The sequence below is a fragment of the Rhinatrema bivittatum genome, chromosome 16 (genome assembly GCF_901001135.1).
Source record: "Rhinatrema bivittatum chromosome 16, aRhiBiv1.1, whole genome shotgun sequence".
Classification (NCBI taxonomy): domain Eukaryota; kingdom Metazoa; phylum Chordata; class Amphibia; order Gymnophiona; family Rhinatrematidae; genus Rhinatrema; species Rhinatrema bivittatum.
Genome location: NC_042630.1, coordinates 70,169,336 through 70,191,157, shown reverse-complemented (window position 1 = coordinate 70,191,157; position 21,822 = coordinate 70,169,336). Strand labels below are relative to the sequence as shown.

General features: G+C 52.4%; 1 protein-coding gene across 3 annotated transcripts in view; it reads left to right on the top strand.

The window, feature by feature from the left end:
- The window catches only part of PLD2 (phospholipase D2), a 444,278-nt gene that overhangs the window by 297,410 nt on the left and 125,046 nt on the right, over nucleotides 1-21,822 (top strand). For all 3 annotated transcript variants that reach the window (XM_029581771.1, XM_029581768.1, XM_029581769.1), the window contains exons 15-16: nucleotides 8,280-8,406; nucleotides 14,893-15,011. In XM_029581771.1, the coding sequence (XP_029437631.1) occupies nucleotides 8,280-8,406; nucleotides 14,893-15,011 (246 nt within the window). The remainder of the gene's footprint in view (nucleotides 1-8,279; nucleotides 8,407-14,892; nucleotides 15,012-21,822) is intronic.

Genomic DNA, 21,822 nt, shown 5'->3' with positions numbered 1-21,822 from the left:
CTCCTGGCTATTAAGTTGGCATTCGAGGAATGGCGGCCTTGGCTCGAAGGTGCTCAACATCAAATTACCGTGTTTACAGACCATAAGAATCTAGAGAATCTCCGCCATGCGCAACGTCTTAACCATAGACAAGCTAGATGGTTCTTATTTTTCAACCACTTTGACTTCGTGCTCAAATATCGCCTCGGAGACAAGAATACCAGAGCTGATGCCCTATCACACTCCTTTCTCTTGGAGGATATTCCGGAAGAGCCGCAGCACATAACCGACCCGAAGAGAATCGTCTTAGCGGCTACTCATTCTGTGCCTGCTGGTAAAACCATCGTGCCAAAGCATCTCAGAAAGAAAGTGCTCAGTTGGGCGCACAATTCCAAGCTGGCTGGCCATCCTGGTCAACGCCGTACCCTGCTGAAGCGCCAGAAGTATTATTGGTGGCCAACTATCAAGGAAGATACACTCTCCTATGTGGCATCTTGTGCCAACTGTGCCAAGCACAAACCTACTTCTGGCCAACCGTGGGGATTGCTGCAACTGCTTCTAACTCCGGAACAGCCCTGGATGCATATCACTACTGATTTTGTAGTTGATCTACCTCTTTCTGAAGGTATGAATACCATCTGGGTCACAGTCGACCGCTTCAGCAAGATGGCCTACTTCGTGGCACTACCTGGCTTACCCTCAGCCTCGGAACTTGCGAAGCTCTTCATAGTCCATATCTTTCGCCTCCACAGCCTACCGAAGCACGTAGTCTCGGATCGAGGATCACAGTTCACGGCAAGATTCTGGAAGGCCCTATGCAAACTCTTTGACATCTCTGTAGATTATACATCTGCCTATCATCCTCAATCTAATGGCCAAACAGAACGAATGAATAGGACCCTGAAACAGTTCATTCAGGCCTACGTGAATTGCCATCAGAATAACTGGGCCGAACTGTTACCATGGGCTGAATTCGCCATTAATTCTCATCCAGCAACATCAACTGGATCAACACCATTTGAAGTGGTATATGGACGTTCACCATCACCGCCACTTCCACTGAAGCTCTCAGTGACGTCCCCAGCAGTTCAATCCACTGCTGAAGAAATCCATCAATTATGGACTCAGACGAAAACAATGCTACTTAAAGCGAGTGATCGAGCCAAAAGGTTTTATGATGCTCATCATTCCAAAGCGCCTGTCTTTCAACCTGGTGACAAAGTCTGGCTATCCACTAAGCACCTTAGACTGAAGTTACCCTCCTCTTGATTTGCTCCTCGCTATGTTGGACCATTTCCAATTCTCCGACGTCTTGGCAATGTTACCTACAGTCTGAAGTTACCACCTGGATTGAACATCCATAACGCTTTTCATGTTTCACTTCTGAACCCACTCATCATCAGTGAATTCTCTTCCAAATCTCAGAAACCATCTCCTATCAATGCAGAAGATGACCTAGAATACAAGGTCGAAGCCATTCTTGATGTCCGCAAACAAGGCAAAACCTGGGAATACCTTCTCTCATGGGAAGGTTTTGGCCCCGAAGAAAATTCTTGGGAGCCTCTGGCTAATATCCTTGACAAAGAGATGCTCCATCAGTTTCATCTCTCGCATCCTTGGAAACCAAAACCTAGTACCCACAGAGGAGATCACCCTTTGAAGGGGGGTACTGTTGCAACTGTCCCTTCCCGACGGCTTCACTCCGCCTACCTTTCTTTCTTTGCACCTCCTCTCACTATGGATGGACGCCTGGCTGCCGTGGCGTCTGCCTGCCGTCCTCTCTGGCGTCCCCGGACCGGCTTGGGTGCTGCCTCCCGCCAAGCTCCGCTGGTACCTTAGGGTGCACATGCCGCGCGGCCCTCACTCTTCTTTCCTACTTGGCGAGAACCTCAGCGGCGTCCCCCTGTGATGACATCACGCTGCCCGGATATTTAAAGCCTACGATGTTTGCTAGCCTTTGAGTTAGCAAGGGGAATCTTATGGATGGGATTCGCTTTCGGTACCCAGCTACTCTGCCTCTCCAATCTCCATTGGACTCTTAATGCTAACGGGGTCCCCGCTCCTCGGGGCCTCACGTGCTTTTCAGGTCGCTATCAGGAAACTGGTACTCGCTCCTCGAGGGCCCATGTTCCCTGACTCACTGCCTGCTCCTACCTTCTCTTCTGCCTGGAAGGATTCACTATCTTCAACACCAGTGAGTACTACCATCTTCACCTCAGAGCTGTTCCCTGGACCCAGGTATTCGCTCCTCGAGGGCCTGCCTCCGTTCCAGCCCTAGTGCCATCTCCTACGTGGAACCACTGTGTGAGTACATTACCTTCAAGCCTCTCAGCTCTCAGGGATCAGGTACTCGCTCCTCGAGGGCCTGCTCTCCCTGTCCTGGGGTTCTCCATACTGGGGCTTTGTGCGTATTCCACTGTACTCATTATTCTCAGTTCTTTCCACTACAGCAATGCTACCGGAGGAGTCGCTGTTCTAGCGCCTGAGGGATACTAGCCCAGCCAGGCTACTTCTGCTGCTCACCACTGCCACCTCTGGTGGCTTCACCACATTGTCTAATAAAAGATCAATCTCTGTATTTGTGTGTCCTAAGCTGAGCCTGACCTGTGGCCCCTCACGGGACTTCCCCCCGTGGGCGTGGTCAGCTGCCACAGTGTCCAAGGGTCCACCCAAACCTCACTAATTACAACAACAACTACACATTGGTAGAGTAGATCATGCAGGATGTTGTTCATCATGTTTTGGAAGACAGCCGGGGCGTTGCACAGGCCGAAGGGCATCACCAGGTTTTCAAAGTGTCCATCCCGTGTGTTAAAAGCTGTCTCCCATTCGTCGCCTGAGCAAATGTGAACAAGGTTATATGCTCCTTTAAGATCAAGCTTGGAGAATATCTTGGCTCCCTGTAGTCTGTCGAATAGCTCTGAGATGAGTGGTAAGGGATAGCGGTCTTTGACCGTGATCTCGTTTAGACCATGATAATCAATACATGGACGAAAGATTCTGTCCTTCTTCCCCACAAAGAAAAAGCCTGCACCTGCAAAAGACTTGGATGGTCTTATGAAACCTTTTTGAAGATTTTCTTGGATGTATTCAGACATCGCTTTATTTTCTACCACAGAGAGGGGGTAGACCCTTCCTTTAGGTGGTTCAGTGTTCAGTTTCAAATTGATTACGCAGTCATATGATCTATGTGGAGGCAATACATCAGCAGCTTCTTTAGAAAATACATCTTGAAAAGATGCGTATTGAGGCGGCAACCCAGGCAACAACGGGGTTGTTGGCATGCAAGGTATTGGAGAAACTTCCATGAGGCACTTCCCATGGCAATCTGGACACCAGCATGAAAGCTCCAGAGTAGCCCAGTTAAATTGAGGCATATGCTTCTGCAGCTACGGTAACCCAAGCACTAGGGGGTGCATAGCCTTCTCTAGTAGAGAGAAGGAAATAGTCTCTGTATGAAGAGCGCCTGTCCTTAAACTTACTGGATCAGTAAGTAGGGTTACTTCACCCGGTAAAGGCTCTCCATGGATAGAGGATAACAATAGCGGAGAAGTCATGGTAGTGGTGGGGATCCGCAGATGTTCCACTAGACGTTTTAATATAAAGTTTCCTCCTGCCCCAGAGTCCACTAAGGCAAGAGTCTGGTATTCAAGCGGTCCGCATATCAAGGAGACTGGAAGAGAGAGTGGAGGAGAGGGTGCAGTTAGACCTAAGAAGAGTCCTCCCACAGACTTAGGTCTGCCCGTTTCCCGGACAGATAGGGCATGTTTGTACAGCATGGCCAGCTTGTCCACAATACATACAGAGGCCCAATCTTTTTTGTGTTCTTCTCTCTTTGGGAGTCAGGTGAGTGCGGCCTAGTTGCATTGGTTCTTCTTCGCCAGCAGCAGGTTTAGGCTAAATAGGCTTAGATACTGATTTGACTCGAGTTTCTCCCAGGCTAGGACTCCTGGGGCTCTTGACCTCTTGAACCTTAGCCCGAAGTCAGTGATCAATCCTTGTAGCCAACTTCATCAGGTCCTCCAAGGTCTCAGGCATCTCGCGAGCCACCAGTTCGTCTTTTAGCCGGGAGTTCAGGCCTTCAAAGAAGAGCGTCTTCAGGCATCTCACGTCCCAATGTAGCTCTGAAGTCAAAGTCTTGAATTCTATGGCGAAGTCAGTAAAGGTTTATTACTTTGTTTCAGATGAACCAATGTAGATCCTGTAGTTGTGTACCGGGCAGGGTCATCAAATACAGATTTGAACAGTTCCAAGAACCCGATGAGGTCCCTCAGGATGGGATCATCATGCTCCCACAGCGGCGAGGCCCAAGCCAGTGCTCTTTCGTCCAGATAAGACAGGATATACATGGTCTTGGTATAGGCTGTGGGAAAATGATTAGGTTGCAGGGCAAAATGCACACAGCATTGGTTGTTAATCCTCTACATCTCCAAACTTCCCCTGAGAAGCGAGTAGGAGCGGAGAGAGGTACAACAGTCTTAACTGTCACTTCTAGCGGTGTTACTTCTTTACCTGTGGTGGTAGAAGCGTTCTTCTGTGAGTGCAGTAGATTAAAGGCCACAGTCAAGCTATCCAGTGAGTTCTGCTGTTCGGAGATTGTCTGGGCCAGGCCTGGAATGGCCTGCAATGTGGTGAGCTGAGCCGAATCCATGGAGTTAGCAATCTGTTATGGTTTTGAGGTTTTCTTTCATTCTGGCACTTATCCCACTTCTCAAGAGTTTCTCCCCTGCAATTCCCTCTCCATTTACTCACCCGCCCCAGCTATATCAAAGTTCTGCTCTTCTCTATTGTTGATATGCATTTATTTTCATTTCCTTGTTACTGTTTAGACTTAAGTATTAATATGAAGCTCCTATTAATTTATGGATTTTTGTTATGCCTGTTACCTTCTGTTGCCTGTTGCCTTCTGTTATCTGTTCAGTGTTATATGTAAAGCCTGTTGCTGTATTATGTTTTACTGTAAACCGAGGTGATGTTGCAAATGTGCCGCGGTATATAAAAATCCATTATAAATAAAATGTTAGGGTGGATTCTTGGGTGCTACAGTGATGGCCACTCCCACGGGGAGGAGCCCCGTGAGGAACTATAGTACCAGGCTAGACTCAGAATGCACAAACACAGAGATAAGTTTTATTATGCAGCTTGAAGTAGTCACCAGAGGTGGCAGTAGTGAGTAGATTCTTGCAGCAGCAGTCTGGGGTCCTCGGCTGAAGAGACCTGTCCCACAATGGTGGTGTAGGGCTCTGATGTTGGTTTCCAATGAGGAGCTATAGGCAAGACAGACTGATAGATATAGATTACTCACAACATTTGTAGCTACAATAATAGAGTTCCCAGCAGGTAGAAAGAAATAGTTAGCAGGCACCAGGGTAGACATCACAGGCCCTCGAGGAGCCAGTACCTGGATACTGGACAGGCACCTGGAGATAAGCATAGGACCCCGAGGAGCGGTTCCCTATGTAGAGCTGTAGGTGACACAGACTGGTAGATATTAGATTACTCACAACTCTTGTAGCTGCAATAGTAGCGTTTCCAGTGGATAGGAGTGAGTAGTAAGCAGGCACCAAGGTAAATGACACAGGCCCTCGAGGAGCGAGTACCTGGATACTGGATAGGTACCTAGAAAGAAGCATAGGGCCCCCGAGGAGCAGGTACCCAAGTTGGCAGAACCCCGAAGGGTAGAGAGAGCTTCCAGCGCAGCAGAAAGCGGCAGAGCAGCTTAGACTGGACGAATCCAATCCTTTGCTAACTCAGTCAGCAATTAGGGCAGGTTAAATACCCGAATGGCGTGATGTCAGTCGAGGGGAGCGCCCCCGAGGGTCGCGCCATTGCCGGAATAAAGACATGGGTAGCACGTACGCATGCACCCTAGGAGGCCCTCAGGTGCATCATGGCGAAATGCCCCGCTATAGCTGTTCTGGGGACACCGGAGGGTGCGGCTAGCAAACGCGGCGGTCACCATCTTCCCGAGGCTGGTGGAGAAAACGAATAAAGAGGTGAGGTAAGTAGGATGAAGCCGTCTGAGACCGACGGACGCAGCAGGTCTTGGAGGAATTGGGGGTGAAAGTGACTCAGGAGAAGTCGGATAGTGAGGGGGTGAGTCCATTCCTGGATGGGCTGAGGGACTCCCTCCTGAGTGCCTTTCCTTTACCTAAGAAGATCAGGAAGTTGGGAAACTATAGCCCCTGATGGAGGAGACTTTGGAGATACTGCGGGTACCGAAGGTGGATGCTGCAGTGTCAGCAGTCACTTAAAAGACAACCATCCTGGTGGCAGGGGCTGCTGTTTTGAAGGATGTGCAGGACCGCAAGTTGGAGATTCACCTAAAGCAGATGTTTGAGGTCTCCACGCTGAGTCTTTGGACCACCATTTGTTCCAGTTTGATGCAGAGGGCCTGTCTGTGTGAAGTGCAGAAAGCACAGGATCCGGCTTTGACAGGAGATGATGCCCTGCAGTCAGCTCATTTGGAGGCTGGGATTGCTTATGTAGCCGATGCGTTCTATGGTTTGGTTTGCATGTCAGCCAGAGTATGTTCTTGGCAGTGATGGCCCACAGGCTTTTGTGGCTGCGCAATTGGTCAGCAGACATATGGTCGAAGTCTCATTTGTGTAATCTCCCTTTCAAATGGAAGCTTCTCTTTGGGGACGATTTGGGGAAATCTAAGGGGAATGGGATGCCTGAGGATAAGCGCACCGACATCGATGCAGGGCACTGCGCCACCTTGGTGACCCGAGGTAGAGCCAGTGACGCCTCATCCCCCTCCATCAGTCCTGGCCACTCTGGTCTTCTAAGAGGAGTTGGACTGCACGGTGCAGTCCGCGGTAGGGATGTGAATCGTTTTTTGACGATTTAAAAAAATCGTCAGATATTTTTTAAATCGTCAAAAATCGTTAGCGTGCGTGAAACAATAGAAATTCCCCTGATTTATCGTTAAAAATCGTTAATGGGGTTAGTGTCCACTAACGGGAGTTATTTGGGGGGAGGGCGGGAAAACCGGCACACCAAAACTCCTCCTAAACCCACCCCGACCCTTTAAAACTAATCCCTTACCTTCCCCCACCCTCCCGAACCCCCCCAAAACCTTTTAGAAATACCTGGTGATCTACTGGGAGTCCCGGGAGCGATCTCCCGCTTTCGGGCCATCGGCTGCCATTAATAAAAATGGCGCCGATGGCCCGATAAAAAAAACCCACCCCGACCCTTTACAAATGACCCCTTTGCTTCCCCCACCCCCCAAAACCTTTTACATGTACCTGGTGGTCTAGCGGGGGGTCCAGGATCCATCCCCTGCACTCATACCCTCGGTGCTGGACTGGTTTCAAAATGGCGTCGATTGCCTTTGCCCTCACTATGTCACAGGGACCGACGGTCGGCCCCTGTGACATAGTAAGGGCAAAGGCTAACGGCGCCATTTTGCTTACTGGCAGCCGACGGCCCGAGTGAAGGAGATCGCTCCCGGACCCCCGCTGGACCCCCAGGGACTTTTGGCAAGTCTTGGGGGACCCTCCTGACCCCCACAAGACTTGCCAAAAGTCCAGCGGGGGTCCGGGAGCGACCTCCTGCTCTCCGGCTGTCGGATGCCAGTACTCAAAATGGCGCCGATCGTGTTTGCCCTCACTATGTCACAGGGACCGACGGAGAATAACCACTGCTAATACTGGCAACAGTAGCATGGGATCTACTTAGTGTTTGGGTACTTGACAAGTACTTTTAGCTTGGATTGGCCACTGTTAGAAGGATGCTGGGCTTGATGGACCCTTGGTCTGACCCAGTATGGGACCCAGTATGGTAATTTCTTATGTTCTTATGTTCTCATCTCCTCTGAGTTACTATATAGAGAGAGCTATTAGGCAGAAGAAGTTCATATCTGATGGACTTCTGGTCTTGAGCAAACCAATTGTTAGTTCCATGAACCGCTAAAACTGAGGCATAGGGAGATAGTGATTCACCAGAGGTTACACAGAGAGCCAGTGCAGAGCCAGGGATTAGAGCTGGCCACAGTGAGATTAAGTATTAGTGAAAGGATTAAAACTTAATCTGGCTTTGCTGTCCCTTGCTAAGTCTGTAATGGCCCCCTCCTCCTCCTCCCTCCTCCTGCAGTTCACTAGACTTCAACAGAATGTAGTCCTTACTTTGCTTCTTATCTCTTTTGCCTGCGACCTGCTCCTGGTTCATCCCCTGTTCTTCTGTCTGTGTCCGTCTATCTCCATTCTCCATCTTTCTCTTTTTCTCTCTCTCTCTCCCCTTTGCTTCTGCAGAGCCTGAAGTGACAGTACCTGCATTGGTTTGTATTTCACCAGCCTGGCAGTCGCAGTGAGGACCACAGTACCCTCTCAGGCCTGGAGCAGAACCAGCAGCTCTGGCTGGGGAAGGATTACAGTAATCTCATCTTTAAAGACTGGGTGCAACTGGACAAGCCTTTTGAGGGTGAGTATGTCAGCCTCCCTTTTTTCCTCTGAGTGATTCTGCTTCTTAAAATGTGTGCCCAAACTATTCAAAAGATTTGATGGTGATGTTGAAAGATTGGTTTGTCTTTGAGTCATAGAATTTGTAGAAGGTTAGAGCTTGAAGGTACCTCAGGAAGTTATCTGAAATAGAGAAAGTTAGGGCTGGAAGAGATCTTTTATTTATTTATTGTTTTTATATACCGACATTCGATCTGAGATATCACATCGGTTTACATTCAGGTACTGGAGGTATTTCCCTATCCCCAGAGGGCTTACAATCTAAGTTTTGTACCTGAGGCAATGGAGGGTAAAGTGACTTGCCCAAGGTCACAAGGAGCGACAGCGGGACTCGAACCCTGATCTCCTGGTTCCCTGTACGTACCAGGATCAGTCCAGACGGTGGGTTATGTCCCCCGTCCAGCAGATGGAGTCAGAACAGACTTCGAGGGCGTAACCACATAAACCAGTACACCCTCTGCTGGAGCCCAGTATCTTTCTGACTCCAGCAGATGAGAGTTGGGGAACCAGCGGCTTCCCCAGGGTGACAGGGCCTTAGGTTCTTCTATTTCTCTTTTCTCTCCTGTCACTCCCTCACATTTTGGATCAAGTTTTAAAAGTAAAAAAAAAAAGTAAGTTCAATTTTTGGGGAGGTGTGGCTGAGGTCTGTTCTGCCTCCTTCTCTGTCGATTCCTCCTCCTTCCCTGGCCGGGGTAAGTGATGGTTTTCTTCCTTTGCAGGATTCTTTATATTTTCTTGCAGGTTTCTTGAGCGCAGGTGCCTCGTGGAAGCCGGTGGTGCCGGCCTCTCCGCGTTAGCGGCTTCGTCCCACGGTCCCGAGGCAAGTTTTCTTCGGAGTCGCTGCGGTTGGGAGGGTAATTCCACCGCGTTCAGGGACCTCTTTGGCGGGCAGCGCAGGCCGTTCCGGCCCCCCCGTGGCACTCGTTTCGCGCTCTGGGCCCCCCTCCGTGGTTTTTTCTTCCTCTTCCCCGGCGTTCTCCATGCCGCGGCTGTCCCAGTGTGCGGCCTGCGGCGAGCCGGGTTCTAGGATCTCGCGGGAGGGGATTTGTGCTCGGTGCCTCCCCGGTGGGGAAGGCACCTCGCAGCCACTCAGCACCTTCTCTTTCCTCCCCTCCCCGCAGCCCGGGCGGCGCGGGCTGGCCACTTCGCCTCCATTGGCGGGAACAGCGGCCATTTTGCATTTGCAGCACAATGCTGCCTCAGACTCGGCACAGGAGCAGAGGGATTTTCGGGAGGTTTCGCCTCCGAATTTATCCCCGGAGGGGGGACTGACCGACCAGGGGTCCTCAGAGGTTCCCCCTCCCAGCATGCTGCGGTTCTCGCCGGAGTTTATTCTCCTGATGCATGGCGCGTATCTGCCCCCGGGCCCCCCGCCGTCCAAGACGCCTAGGGTCTCTACGGCTCTTCATGTTTCGCCCCCTGACCTGGTGGGTTCGGTGTCGGGGGCCCCTGGATTGCTGCCTCGGATACGGACTACCCTGGGGGGTACGGGAGCAGCTGCACCATCGGGGGGTGTCTCCCTGGACCCACCGGATCCTGCGCAGCCGGACGCTCAGTCCAAGGGTGACGACCCACGAGCGCTCAGGATTTTCCAAAGAGAGGAGCTGGATGACCTTATTCCTCAGATCCTCTTGGAGCTGGATCTTGATCCTCCGCCAGATCTGCCAGATCCGCCAGCCCCAGTTACTCCCGCCGTCACCACTTCATCCAAGAAGGGGGATCCGGTCCTCGCCGCCCTCCGTCCTAGAGCTCGGGCCTTCCCCATCCATGATTCCTTTCTGCAGCTCCTCACCAGGGAGTGGGACGCTCCTGAAGCATCTCTGAAGGTCACACGTGCCATGGAAAAATTGTATCCCCTGCCTGAGGATTTCCTGGAACTCATTAAGGTTCCCAAGGTGGACTCGTCAGTATCGGCTGTTACCAAGAGGACGACGATTCCGGTCACGGGCGGCGCGGCCCTGCGGGATACACAGGACCGTAAGCTGGAAATCTTCCTCAAAAGGGTTTTTGAAGTTTCCACCCTGGGTATGCGGGCTGTCATGTGTAGCTCGCTTGTGCAAAGGGCCAGTCTTCGTTGGGGTCAGCAACTCCTCACTTCCCAGGATCTGCCGCCTGAAGAGACCGCCCAGGCGGATCGCCTGGAATCCGCCATAGCCTATGGGGCTGATGCTCTGTACGACCTCTTCCGAGTGCTGGCACGGTCCATGGTATCGGTAGTAGCGGCTCGGCGGCTACTGTGGCTGCGCAACTGGGCGGCGGATGCCTCCTCCAAGTCGAGCCTGGGCTCTCTTCCTTTCCGGGGCAAGTTTCTTTTTGGAGAGGATTTGGATCAAATCATCAAGTCCCTGGGGGAGAACGCAGTCCACTGGCTTCCCGAGGATAGACAACGTCCTTCACGGTCCTTTGCCTCTGCCAGAACCAGGGCCAGAGCGCAGCGGCTCTACAGGTCTTACAGGCAGTCTGGGTCTCGGACAGCCTCCTCCAGATCCCAGTCCTGGCCGCGGTCCTTTCGTGGGCGTAGATCCACGTTTGATGGATCGGGGCAGGGAAACCCTCCACCAAAGTCTACCCAATGATGCCAGAGTCGCCCACTCCCCCACTTCCAGGATCGGGGGTCGGCTGGCGGATTTCTACTAGGAGTGAGTGCTTATCTCCGCAGACCAGTGAGTCTTGGACACTATAAAGAACGGCTACGCCTTGGAGTTTGTCCGCCCTCCGAGGGACCGGTTTCTCTTCTCCCCCTGCGGCTCGGACCTCAAGAGAGCGGCAGTGCAACAAACCCTGGATCGGTTGCAGAGCATAGGAGCCATTTCTCCCGTCCCCTTCGGCGAGGTGGGCTTGGGCCACTATTCCATCTACTTCGTCGTGCCCAAGAAGGATGGTTCCTTTCGGCCCATCCTGGATCTGAAGGAGGTCAACAAGTCACTGCGAGTCAGTCGGTTCCGCATGGAGACGCTTCGCTCAGTGATTGCGGTGGTACACCAGGGAGAGTTTCTTGCCTCCCTAGATTTGCCGGAAGCCTACCTGCACATTCCCATCCTTCCGGCTCACCGCCGATTTCTCCGCTTCAAGGTCTTGGGTCAGCACTTCCAATTCAAGGCACTCCCGTTCGGCTTGGCGACCGCACCTCGTACATTCACCAAGATCATGGTTGTAGTGGCGGCGGCCCTAAGGAAGGAGGGCATCCTTGTACATCCCTATCTGGATGACTGGCTGATTCGTGCGAAGTCCTTCAGCCATGGGCAGTCCTCGGTATCCAGGGTCGTCCAGGTTCTCCGCTCCCTGGGCTGGGTGGTGAACTTCTCCAAGAGCTCCCTCGTGCCCTCGCAACGCTTGGACTTCTTGGGGGCCAGCTTCGACACGCATCAGGGCAAGGTGTTCTTACGCCCGGACAAGGCTCAATCATTGCGGGAACATGTACGTCGGTTTTCTGCGTTGCCGGAACCCACCTCCTGGGATTATCTTCAGCTGTTGGGCGTGATGGCTTCCACCATCGACATGGTGCCCTGGGCATTTGCGCATCTGCATCCCCTGCAGGCGGCTCTCCTCTCCCGATGGAAACCAGTATCTCAGGATTATCAAACTATCCTACCACTTCCACCAACCGCCAGGGACAGTCTGGATTGGTGGTTGGCTCCGTCGAACCTGGCTCGCGGCTTCTCCCTCGAGGTGCCCAATTGGGTGGTAGTCACCACCGATGCCAGCCTCGTGGGATAGGGCGCCGTCTGCGATCGAAGCACCACGCAGGGGACGTGGTCACCAGTAGAAGCCACGTGGCCAATCAACCGCCTGGAAACCAGGGCAGTACGTCTGGCGCTCCACTGTTTCCTTCCTTTGGTGCGGAACAGAGAGGTACGGATTCTCTCAGACAACGCCACCACCGTGGCCTACATCAATCGACAAGGAGGGACAAGGAGCAAGCATGTCTCGCTCGAGTCGACGCTCCTGATGGAGTGGGCGGAGTTCCATCTCGTCCGGATTGCGGCCTCACACATCGCTGGGGTGGACAACATTCAGGCGGACTACCTGAGTCGTCAACAACTGGATCCCGGAGAATGGTCTCTCTCAGACGAAGCGATGCGTCTTCTGGTCTGCCGATGGGGTGCGCCGCACTTGGATCTGATGGCGACGTCCCTCAACACCAAGGTCCCCCGCTTCTTCAGTCGCAGGAGAGAGTGCGGCGCGGAAGGAGTAGATGCCCTAGTCCTTCCGTGGCCGGCACACCGTCTGCTCTACGTCTTTCCTCCCTGGCCCTTGGTGGGCAAGATTCTTCGCAGAATAGAAAGTCATCAGGGAGCCGTGATTCTCGTCACCCCAGAGTGGCCACGTCGGCCTTGGTTTGCAGACCTTCTACAGTTGGCGGTAGACGGTCCAGTCTGACTGGGACATCTTCCTCGTCTGTTACACCAGGGCCCGGTATATTTTGAGCAGGCAGAACTCTTCTGTCTTGCGGCATGGCTTTTGAACGGCGCCGCCTCCGACGCAGAGGCTACCCGGAGGCGGTAGTCTCGACTATGCTGCGGGCCCGCAAATCCTCCACTTCGGTTGCTTACGTCCGAGTCTGGAGGGTCTTCGAGATCTGGTGTTCTAATCAAGGGGCTCGGTCCACGGAGGCGTCGGTGCCATTGATCCTCCAGTTCCTTCAAGATGTCCTGGATAAGGGGCTCGCATATAATTCCCTTCGGGTCCAGGTGGCGGCCCTGAATTCCCTTGTACAAAGGGACGGATCTCTCCTTCTTCAACCGGACATCGCACGTTTCCTCAAGGGTGTCAAGCACATACGACCCCCGGTAAGGGATCCCTGTCCCTCCTGGAGTCTCAACCTTGTGCTTCGTGCCTTGTCAGGTTCGCCCTTCGAACCGATCCGCGGAGCGACTCTTAAGGATCTCACCCTCAAGACGGTTTTCCTCGTAGCCATCTGTTCAGCACGGCGCATCTCGGAGCTTCAAGCATTGTCCTGCAGGGAGCCTTATCTCCGATTCACGGATTCGGGAGTCTCCCTTCGTGCGAAGGGAGACTCCCGAAGGTGGTCTCGTCTTTCCATTTGAATCAGACGGTGGAACTTCCGGCCTTTGGTCCCGACGAACCAAGGTCCCTTCGTCATTTGGACGTGAAGTGCGCGTTGCTCCGCTACCTGGAGGTTACTAATGATTTCCGGGTCTCCGATCATCTGTTCGTGCTCTGTTCGGGTCCGAAGAAGGGGTCACAGGCCTCGAAGACGACGATCGTTCGATGGTTAAAGGACGCCATTTCCGCCTCTTACATTGGAGCAGGACGGATTCCGCCCCGCGGCGTCATGGCTCACTCGACTCGCTTGCAGGCTGCGTCCTGGGCGGAAGTTTGCTCCGTCTCCTCTCAGGAAATTTGCCGGGCAGCAACATGGAAGTCGCTGCACACTTTCTCGAGACATTATCGACTACACCTGGCGACGTCAGCCACTGGGCACTTTGGCGCCCAGGTTCTGTGAGCAGGGTTTTCAGGGGCCCACCCGGTTTAGGGAAGCTTGGGTACATCCCACTGTCTGGACTGATCCTGGTACGTACAGGGAAAAGAAAATTATTCCTTACCTGCTAATTTTCGTTCCTGTAGTACCATGGATCAGTCCAGACGCCCACCACTCTGGGATCTCTGCTCCTGCTCGGGTTTGCTTACTGTAGATGTCTCCTGTATTTCTCAATTTTCTTATCTATGTTCACAGCTCCCTACAAGTTGGCCGTTTTGCCGCTAGTTGGCTGTTTATTGTTATCTCCGTTTAATTCATGGTTAAGTAACTTGATCCAGACTGTTCTTGGTCTAATCGGGCTTTGCTATACGTTATACTGAGCTCCAGCAGAGGGTGTACTGGTTTATGTGGTTACGCCCTCGAAGTCTGTTCTGACTCCATCTGCTGGACGGGGGACATAACCCACCGTCTGGACTGATCCATGGCACTACAGAACGAAAATTAGCAGGTAAGGAATAATTTTCTTTTCGTAGCTCACTGCTCTAACCACTAGGCTATTCTTCTTGGGTGTTCTTCTAGAATCATGGAAAAATAGGACTGGAAGGAACCTTGAGAGGCCATCCAACCCTTCCCTCTTTATTCAGCTAAAATCCACAGTACCTGACCTATCATGGACAGCTTGTTATCTAATGTACCTGAAGATCTAGATCCTTTAAAAAGAGGAGGGCATTCCTGAGGACGATGACCAGGTTTCTGACTGGTAGATCACTTTCCTCCATCACTGAAACTTTCAGTACTGCAGGGATGGCTCTGATGCTCACCCCATGTCAAATCAAAGCTCTCCCCCTCCCTGGAGCCCGAATGCATTGCCACAGTTATGTGCTTGCTGAGCATGTGAAGATTTTGAGGGAATTGTGAAACAAAACCATTTTTTTTCCATAGCTACCCCCACACACTCACCCTTTTGTTCTTCCAGTGCTATTGACATTTTCAATTTGGTGTCAGATTTCATTGACAGATTCAAAAATCCTCGAATGCCATGGAGGGATATAGGGGTGGTGATTCATGGCAAGGGAGCTCGAGATGTGGCGAGGCACTTCGTCCAGCGTTGGAACATCACCAAGGTCAGTGCCTGCACAGTGGAACTGCTGAGAAAGTTTTCTGAGGTTTCAGTAGTTAGGTGAGAGTGGAACCCCTTATATAGGAGTACTGGTGCAATATTTCAGGGGAAAGGCATTCCCACAATCACCAGAAGTATTAGGATAATATTTTAGGAGGAGAGTGTAACCCCTTAACATGAGAAATTTGGAAAATCTTCTGTCATGACTCCATTGGAAATCATTTTATGAGGGAGGGACTGAAGCCCTATCATTGGGAATTTTAGGATAGTGCTGAAACAGTACTTTATCAGGGGATGAGGAGGGGAAATGTAACTTCCATACCATGGGAATGTTGGGACAGTGCTTCAGCAGGAGGATGTAACCTTTACATCATTGGGAATACTGGGGACAGTATTCAGGGTTAGTGTGTAACCTCCTGTCATTGGGAGTGATGGGACAGTGTTTCTCCAAGGACAAGCAGGATGGCAGTCCTCACACATGGGTGACATTGTCCAGTGGAGCCCAGCAAGGAAAACGTTTGTCAAAGTTTCTAGAACTTTGACTGAGCCTCACTGAGCATGCCTATGGCATGCATTAAACCATGCGGAGTCCTTTCAGTCTCTCTTTTTCTGTGGAGCACAGTGGTCATAGTAGGAGTTTCTTCTTTCTCTTTTTCTTCATAGATTTTTTGCTCTTTTGCAATTTTTTCTCATGTACTTTATTATTATTATTTATTTATAGGATTTATATACCGGAAGTTCCTGTATAATATACATAACACCCCGGTTTACAAGGAACAAGAACTATCGCTTCATTTAGCGGTTTACATAGAACAGAGAACTATCTGTTTACAAGGAACAAGAACTATCGCTTCATTTAGAGGTTTACATAGAACAGATTAATCAAATTAACTTATTAGTGGACAATTGCTGAATAGTAAATAAGTAACTTGTGCTCACTGTTCGACCCGTGGTCCTGCGGTCTTCCCAAGAGTGTTCCTAGGTAGTTTTTTTGACGTTTTTCTAAGTTTTCTTTCTCGCTCATTCCCTGTTAAGATGGAATTTCAACACCACCTTAGGCAGGAGCTTAGTGTAAATATGCAAGACCACACTAGTGGAGAAGATTTGCTATGTGGTGTGAGCACAAGGCCTAGTTCCCTGTACATACCCGGATCAGTCCAGGACAGCTGGGTTTTGCCTCCCCACCAGCAGATGGAGACAGAACAAGACTTTGCGGTCTCTGTCCTATACCTCTGAGGTATAGGACAGTACTCTTCTGTCTCCAGCAGATGGTGGAGGTGCAAAGCTTAGTGTCTCTTAGAGGTGCTAAGTTAGGGGTAGTTTCTGCTTCTCGTAGCTTAGCGGTGGTGTTTTTTTGTCAGGGGAACTTTGTTAGGGTTACTTTAAATTTTGAAAAAAAAAAAAAAAGTAAGGAAGAAGAAGGAAAGTCAGCGAAAGCAGCGTCTAGCCTCCCAGGGGTTGTCAGGTCCTGGTGGGACCATCCCCCCTGGTACTCGAGGCTGTAGAGCAGAGGGTTGGGGACCCTACAACTGCCGTGGCAAAGGGTGATGCCGGGGGTCTCGGCTCTCTCACCCTCAGCCAGCCTGACTTCGTCAAGGTAAAAAAAAAATTTAAAAAATGAAATTTAAAAAGGTTTAGGAAACTTGCCTTGGGGTGTGAGGATCATCTGGCCTGGTGCTCGCTCCATTTTTGCTGCTTTTGGATGCGTTTTCGTCGCTTTTTCGGCCCGTTGTTCGACCGGGAAATTGGTCCGATCACCGCGGTTCTTTTTTCGGGGAGCCTAAAAATTGAGCCCGGGGATATGCTGCATGGTGTGGCCTGCTCTGCCTGTGGCAGTGCGCGTGCGCGGATTTCCCGCGCTGGAGTCTGTACGTCCTGTCTCTCTGGTGGGGGGGGCCCATCGCAGGATTTTCATAACAGGGCTCCTAAGGAAAGCTCCAGGCTGCGTCGGGAGCCTAGGAGACTGGATCGTGGGGGGAAGAACTCTGATCCTTTCCAGCTGAGTGCTGGATTGGAGGCTTTATTAAAAACTTTCCAGTTCCAGGAAAGAGCAGCACTGGAGGTTCTGGGAGAGGGGTCCTCTCCTCCTCCACTTTCCCCGAGGCTGGCTGCTCTTGGTGGGGGCGCAGTTCCGGATGTCCATGAGGGGGATTTTTCGGAAGAGGGCCAAGATCCAGAGTCTGAGGATTTGTCTTCTTCATTCTCCTCACAATTTGTCAAGATGCTGCACAAGTTCTTCAAGGCTCGCAAGTCGGAGAAGAGGTCGCGCTCCAAGTTGCCGCGGGAGTCTTCTTCACGAAAACGCTCCAGGCTGTCTGTGGGCGGGGATGCCCCCAAAGCGAAGCGCCCTCTCCGGTCTCAGTCCCAGCTGATGGAGTCTTCTCAGACAGACTCGTCGGATGACGATCCAGCACCTCCATCGGCTCCAGGGGCCGGGCAGGAGGAGGATCCGGATCTACACCCTCAGCCATCCAAACCGGGGGGGGTGTCCTGGCGGTGGAGGGTGATGATCCCAAAGTGGTGCGCCTGTTTCTAAGAGATGAGCTGGGACTGCTGATACCCCTCATTCTGGGGGAGCTCGCTATTGAAGTCCCACCTGAGGATTCCAGGTTTGGTGCTATGGACCCTGTCATGGTGGGTCTGCGAGGTCCGGCTCATTCTTTTCCCTTTCATTTGTCGGTCACGGATTTGTTATTCAAAGAGTGGGACAATCCAGATCTTGGCTTGAAGGTCGGACGGGCGATGGACAAATTGTATCCGCTCCCGGAGGACACTTTGGAACTCCTCAGACTTCCCAAGATTGATTCCGCGGTTGCCACAGTCACCAAAAGGACCACCATTCCGGTGACAGGGGGCACTGCATTGAAGGACCTGCAGGATCGTAAACTGGAACTGCAGCTGAAGAAGATCTTTGAGGTGTCGGCCCTCGGGGTCCGGGCAGCGATGTGTAGCAGCTTTGTCCATAGAGCTTGTCTCCGCTGGGTTCAGGATTGGCAGGCTGAGTCAGACCTGTCCGGCGCGGCAGCGGTTCGAGCTAGTCGGCTGGAAGCGGCAGTGGCATACTGCGCAGATGCCCTATATGATCTCCTGAGGACGTCTGCTCGGACGATGGTTTCAGCGGTGTCCGCCCGCAGGCTCCTATAGCTAAGGCACTGGGCGGCAGATACGTCTTCTAAAGCGCAGCTGAGTTCCTTGCCATTCAAGGGGAAGCTCCTTTTTGGGCAATAGCTGGAGGACATGATCAAGTCTCTGGGTGAGAATAAGGTCCACAGGTTGCCGGAGGATAGACCTCAGTCCAAAAGTTCCTTTCTTCAGCGAACTCGATTCCGGGGGAATCATCGTTTCCGGTCTTCCCGGTCCACTGGGTCGTCATATCGTCAGAGCGTGCCCCGCCATGCTTCTTGGAACCAGTCCTTTCGGGGCCGTCGCCCAGCCAGGGACGGTGCTCCCCAGTCCCATGGGGGCTCCAAGACTGCGCAATGAAGTGAGGCCGGCCCACCCTTCCGTTCCAAGCATCGGGGGAAGATTAATTCGTTTCCGGGAGGCGTGGGCCCAACTGACCTCCGATCAATGGGTCATCGACATAATAGAGCAAGGCTACTCCTTAGATTTTGCTCAGCCAGTCAAGGACCATTACATAGTGTCCCCTTGCATGTACAACCTGAAGCGCCAAGAGCTGCAAGTCACCCTGCAGCGCCTGCAAGATCTAGGGGCCATAGTTCCAGTGCCCGCAAAGCAGTTAAGACATGGGCGCTACTCTATCTACTTTGTGGTACCAAAAAAGGACGGGACATTTTGTCCCATCCTCGATTTGAAGCGGGTAAATCACGCTCTGAGGGTACCCCGTTTTCGGATGGAAACGCTTCGATCTGTCAGCGTCAGTGCACAAGGGGGAGTTCTTGGCATCGCTGGACCTGATGGAGGCGTACTTCCACATCCCCATACGTCCAGATCATCAGAGGTACCTGCAGTTTGCGGTCCTGGGGCACCATTTTCAGTTCTGCGCCCTCCCATTCGGTCTTGCGACGGCGCCCAAGGTATTCACCAAGGGTGATGGTGGTGGTTGCGGCCGCCTTGCGACAGGAGGGGGTTCTGGTCCATCCCTACCTGGACGATTGGCTAATTCGAGCAAAGTCGGAAAGCCTCTGCAGAGCTGCGGTGACGCGTGTTCTCTGGATGTTGGATTCCTTAGGATGGGTGGTCAACCCCGAGAAGAGTCATCTGGCCCCCTCTCAGACCTTGGAGTTCCTGGGGGCTCGCTTCGATACTGCCTTAGGAAAGGTATTTCTGACGGAAGAAAGGATCTTGAAGCTCACGGCACAAGTGGCGGATTTCCAATCTCTTGGTCAACCCACAGCCTGGGATTATTTGCAGTTCCTGGGCTCCATGGTCTCGACCATCGACCTCGTGCCGTGGGCGTTTGCACAAATGCGTCCTCTTCAGTCAGCTTTGTTGTCCCGCTGGAATCCTCGCTCGCAGCTTTTCCACATTGTCCTGCCCCTTTCGGGGGAGGTGAGTTCCAATCTTCAATGGTGGCTTTCACCGCACAACTTGATTCAGGGGATGGACTTGGAGACTCCCTGTTGGATTGTAGTGACCTCGGATGCCAGCCTCTCCGGGTGGGGAGCGGTATGTCGAGATACTGCGGTCCAGGGTCAATGGACCAGGCAGGAAGCCTCCTGGTCGATCAATCGATTGGAGACCAGAGCGGTTCGCTTAGCACTCCAAGCCCTCCTCCCGCTGGTGGAGGGCAGATCGGTGAGGGTGCTCTCTGACGATGCGACGACGGTAGCCTACATCAATTGTCAGGGCGGCACCAGGAGCCGTCCAGTGGCAGCAGAAGCCCAGTTCTTGTTCCTCTGGGTGGAGCAGCATCTTTACCGGATAGCGGCGTCTCACATTGCTGGCGTGGACAATGCCCAAGCGGATTTCCTCAGTCTTCACCAACTGGATCCCAGGGAGTGGGAACTCTCCGACGACACCTTTTGTCTTCTGTGTGACCGGTGGTCCAGACCGGCCATGGATCTGATGGCAATGCCAAGGCTCCTCGGTTCTTCAGCCGGCGACGAGAACTAGGGGCGGAAGGGGTCGACGCCCTGGTCCTCCCCTGGCCCAAAGGCATTCTGTTGTATGTGTTTCCCCCATGGCCATTGGTGGGGAAAGGTCCTACGCCGCATCGAGGGGCACACCGGAAGAGTGATTCTCGTGGCCCCGGTGTGGCCGAGGCGCCCGTGGTTTACAGACCTCTTGAATCTGACAGTGGACGGTTCACTAAGGTTTCATCCGTCTCCAACGCGGCAGGGGCCCGTCTGTTTCACAGAGGCAGATCGCTTTTGTCTAGCGGCATGGCTTATGAAAGGCGCCGGTTGAGGAGTAAGGGTTACTCGGATGCGGTGGTGACCATGCTCTTACATTCCCGTAAAACTTCTTTGGCGTATGTTCGAGTTTGGGGAGTGTTTGAGTCCTGGTGTATCGACCACCATGTACAGCCCGCCAGGGCGTCTATTCCGGAAGTCCTGGATTTCTTACAGGCAGGCCTAGCCAAGGGTTTGGCATTCAGTTCGCTGTGGGTGCAGGTGGCAGCTCTGGGCAGTTTTCGAGGGAAGGTGCAGGGGATTGCGCTAGCCTCTCACCCGGATGTGGTTCATTTCTTACGAGGCACTAAGCATCTTCGTCCTCTGGTCCGGAGTCCTTACCCATCATGGAGGTTGAACTTGGTGCTGAGAGCGCTTTGTTCTGCCCCTTCCGAGCCCTTGCGACATGCGACCTTGAAGGATCTTACTTTGAAGGTGGTTTTTCTGGTGGCTGTTTCTTCCGCAAGACGGGTATCCGAGCTACAGACTTTATCGTGCAGGGAGCCTTTCTTGAGGATTTCCGAGGCAGGGGTCTCCTTGAGAACCGTTTCTTCCTTTCTCCCGAAGGTGGTATCCTTTCATTTGAACCAGTCCGTGGAGCTCCCTTCCTTTGCGGGGGTGGACTCTTCTTCTCCAGAGACTAGAGATTTGCAGAAGTTGGACGTGAAGAGGGTTCTATTGCGCTACTTGGAAGTGTCGAACAGTTTTCGGCTCTCGGATCACCTTTTCATACTGTGGAGTGGGCCCAGAAAAGGGCAGAAGGCTTCTAAGTCCACGATTGCACGTTGGTTGAAGGAGGCGATAGCCTCGGCTTACCTGGTACAGGGTCGGCCGATTCCGTCTGGTCTTAAGGCTCATTCCACTCAGTCGCAGTCGACTTCTTGGGCGGAGTGTCAGCAGGTGTCGCCAAAGGAAATTTGTAGGGCGGCTACCTGGCAGTCTCCGCATACCTTTGCAAGGCATTATCGCTTGATGTCAGGGCTCCAGAGCCCGGTTCTTTTGGGGCCAGTGTGCTCCGAGTAGGACTCTCTCAGTCCCACCCTGGTTGAGAAAGCTTTGGTACATCCCAGCTGTCCTGGACTGACCCGGGTACGTACAGGGAAAGGAAAATTGGTTCTTACGTGCTAATTTTCGTTCCTGCAGTACCACGGATCAGTCTAGACGCCCGCCCAGGGAGAAGATGGAGCGTCCACTCGGCTGGTGGCTGGTCAACCTCTCTGCAAGTTTTATTGACTGTCCCTCTTTAGGGCTCCGTTTCGGCATGTTTTCTTTGATTCATGCGGTTTTTGCAGTGTTTCATATCCTCTGCTCTTCGGGGGGAGGTAGCTTTTCTAGTTGGCAGTTCTGGTTTTTATATCTTTATTTCTGCTTGGGTACAGTATAATACTGGCAGACACTAGGTGGCACCTCAGGGGTATAGGACAGAGTCCGCGAAGTCTTGTTCTGTCTCCATCTGCTGGT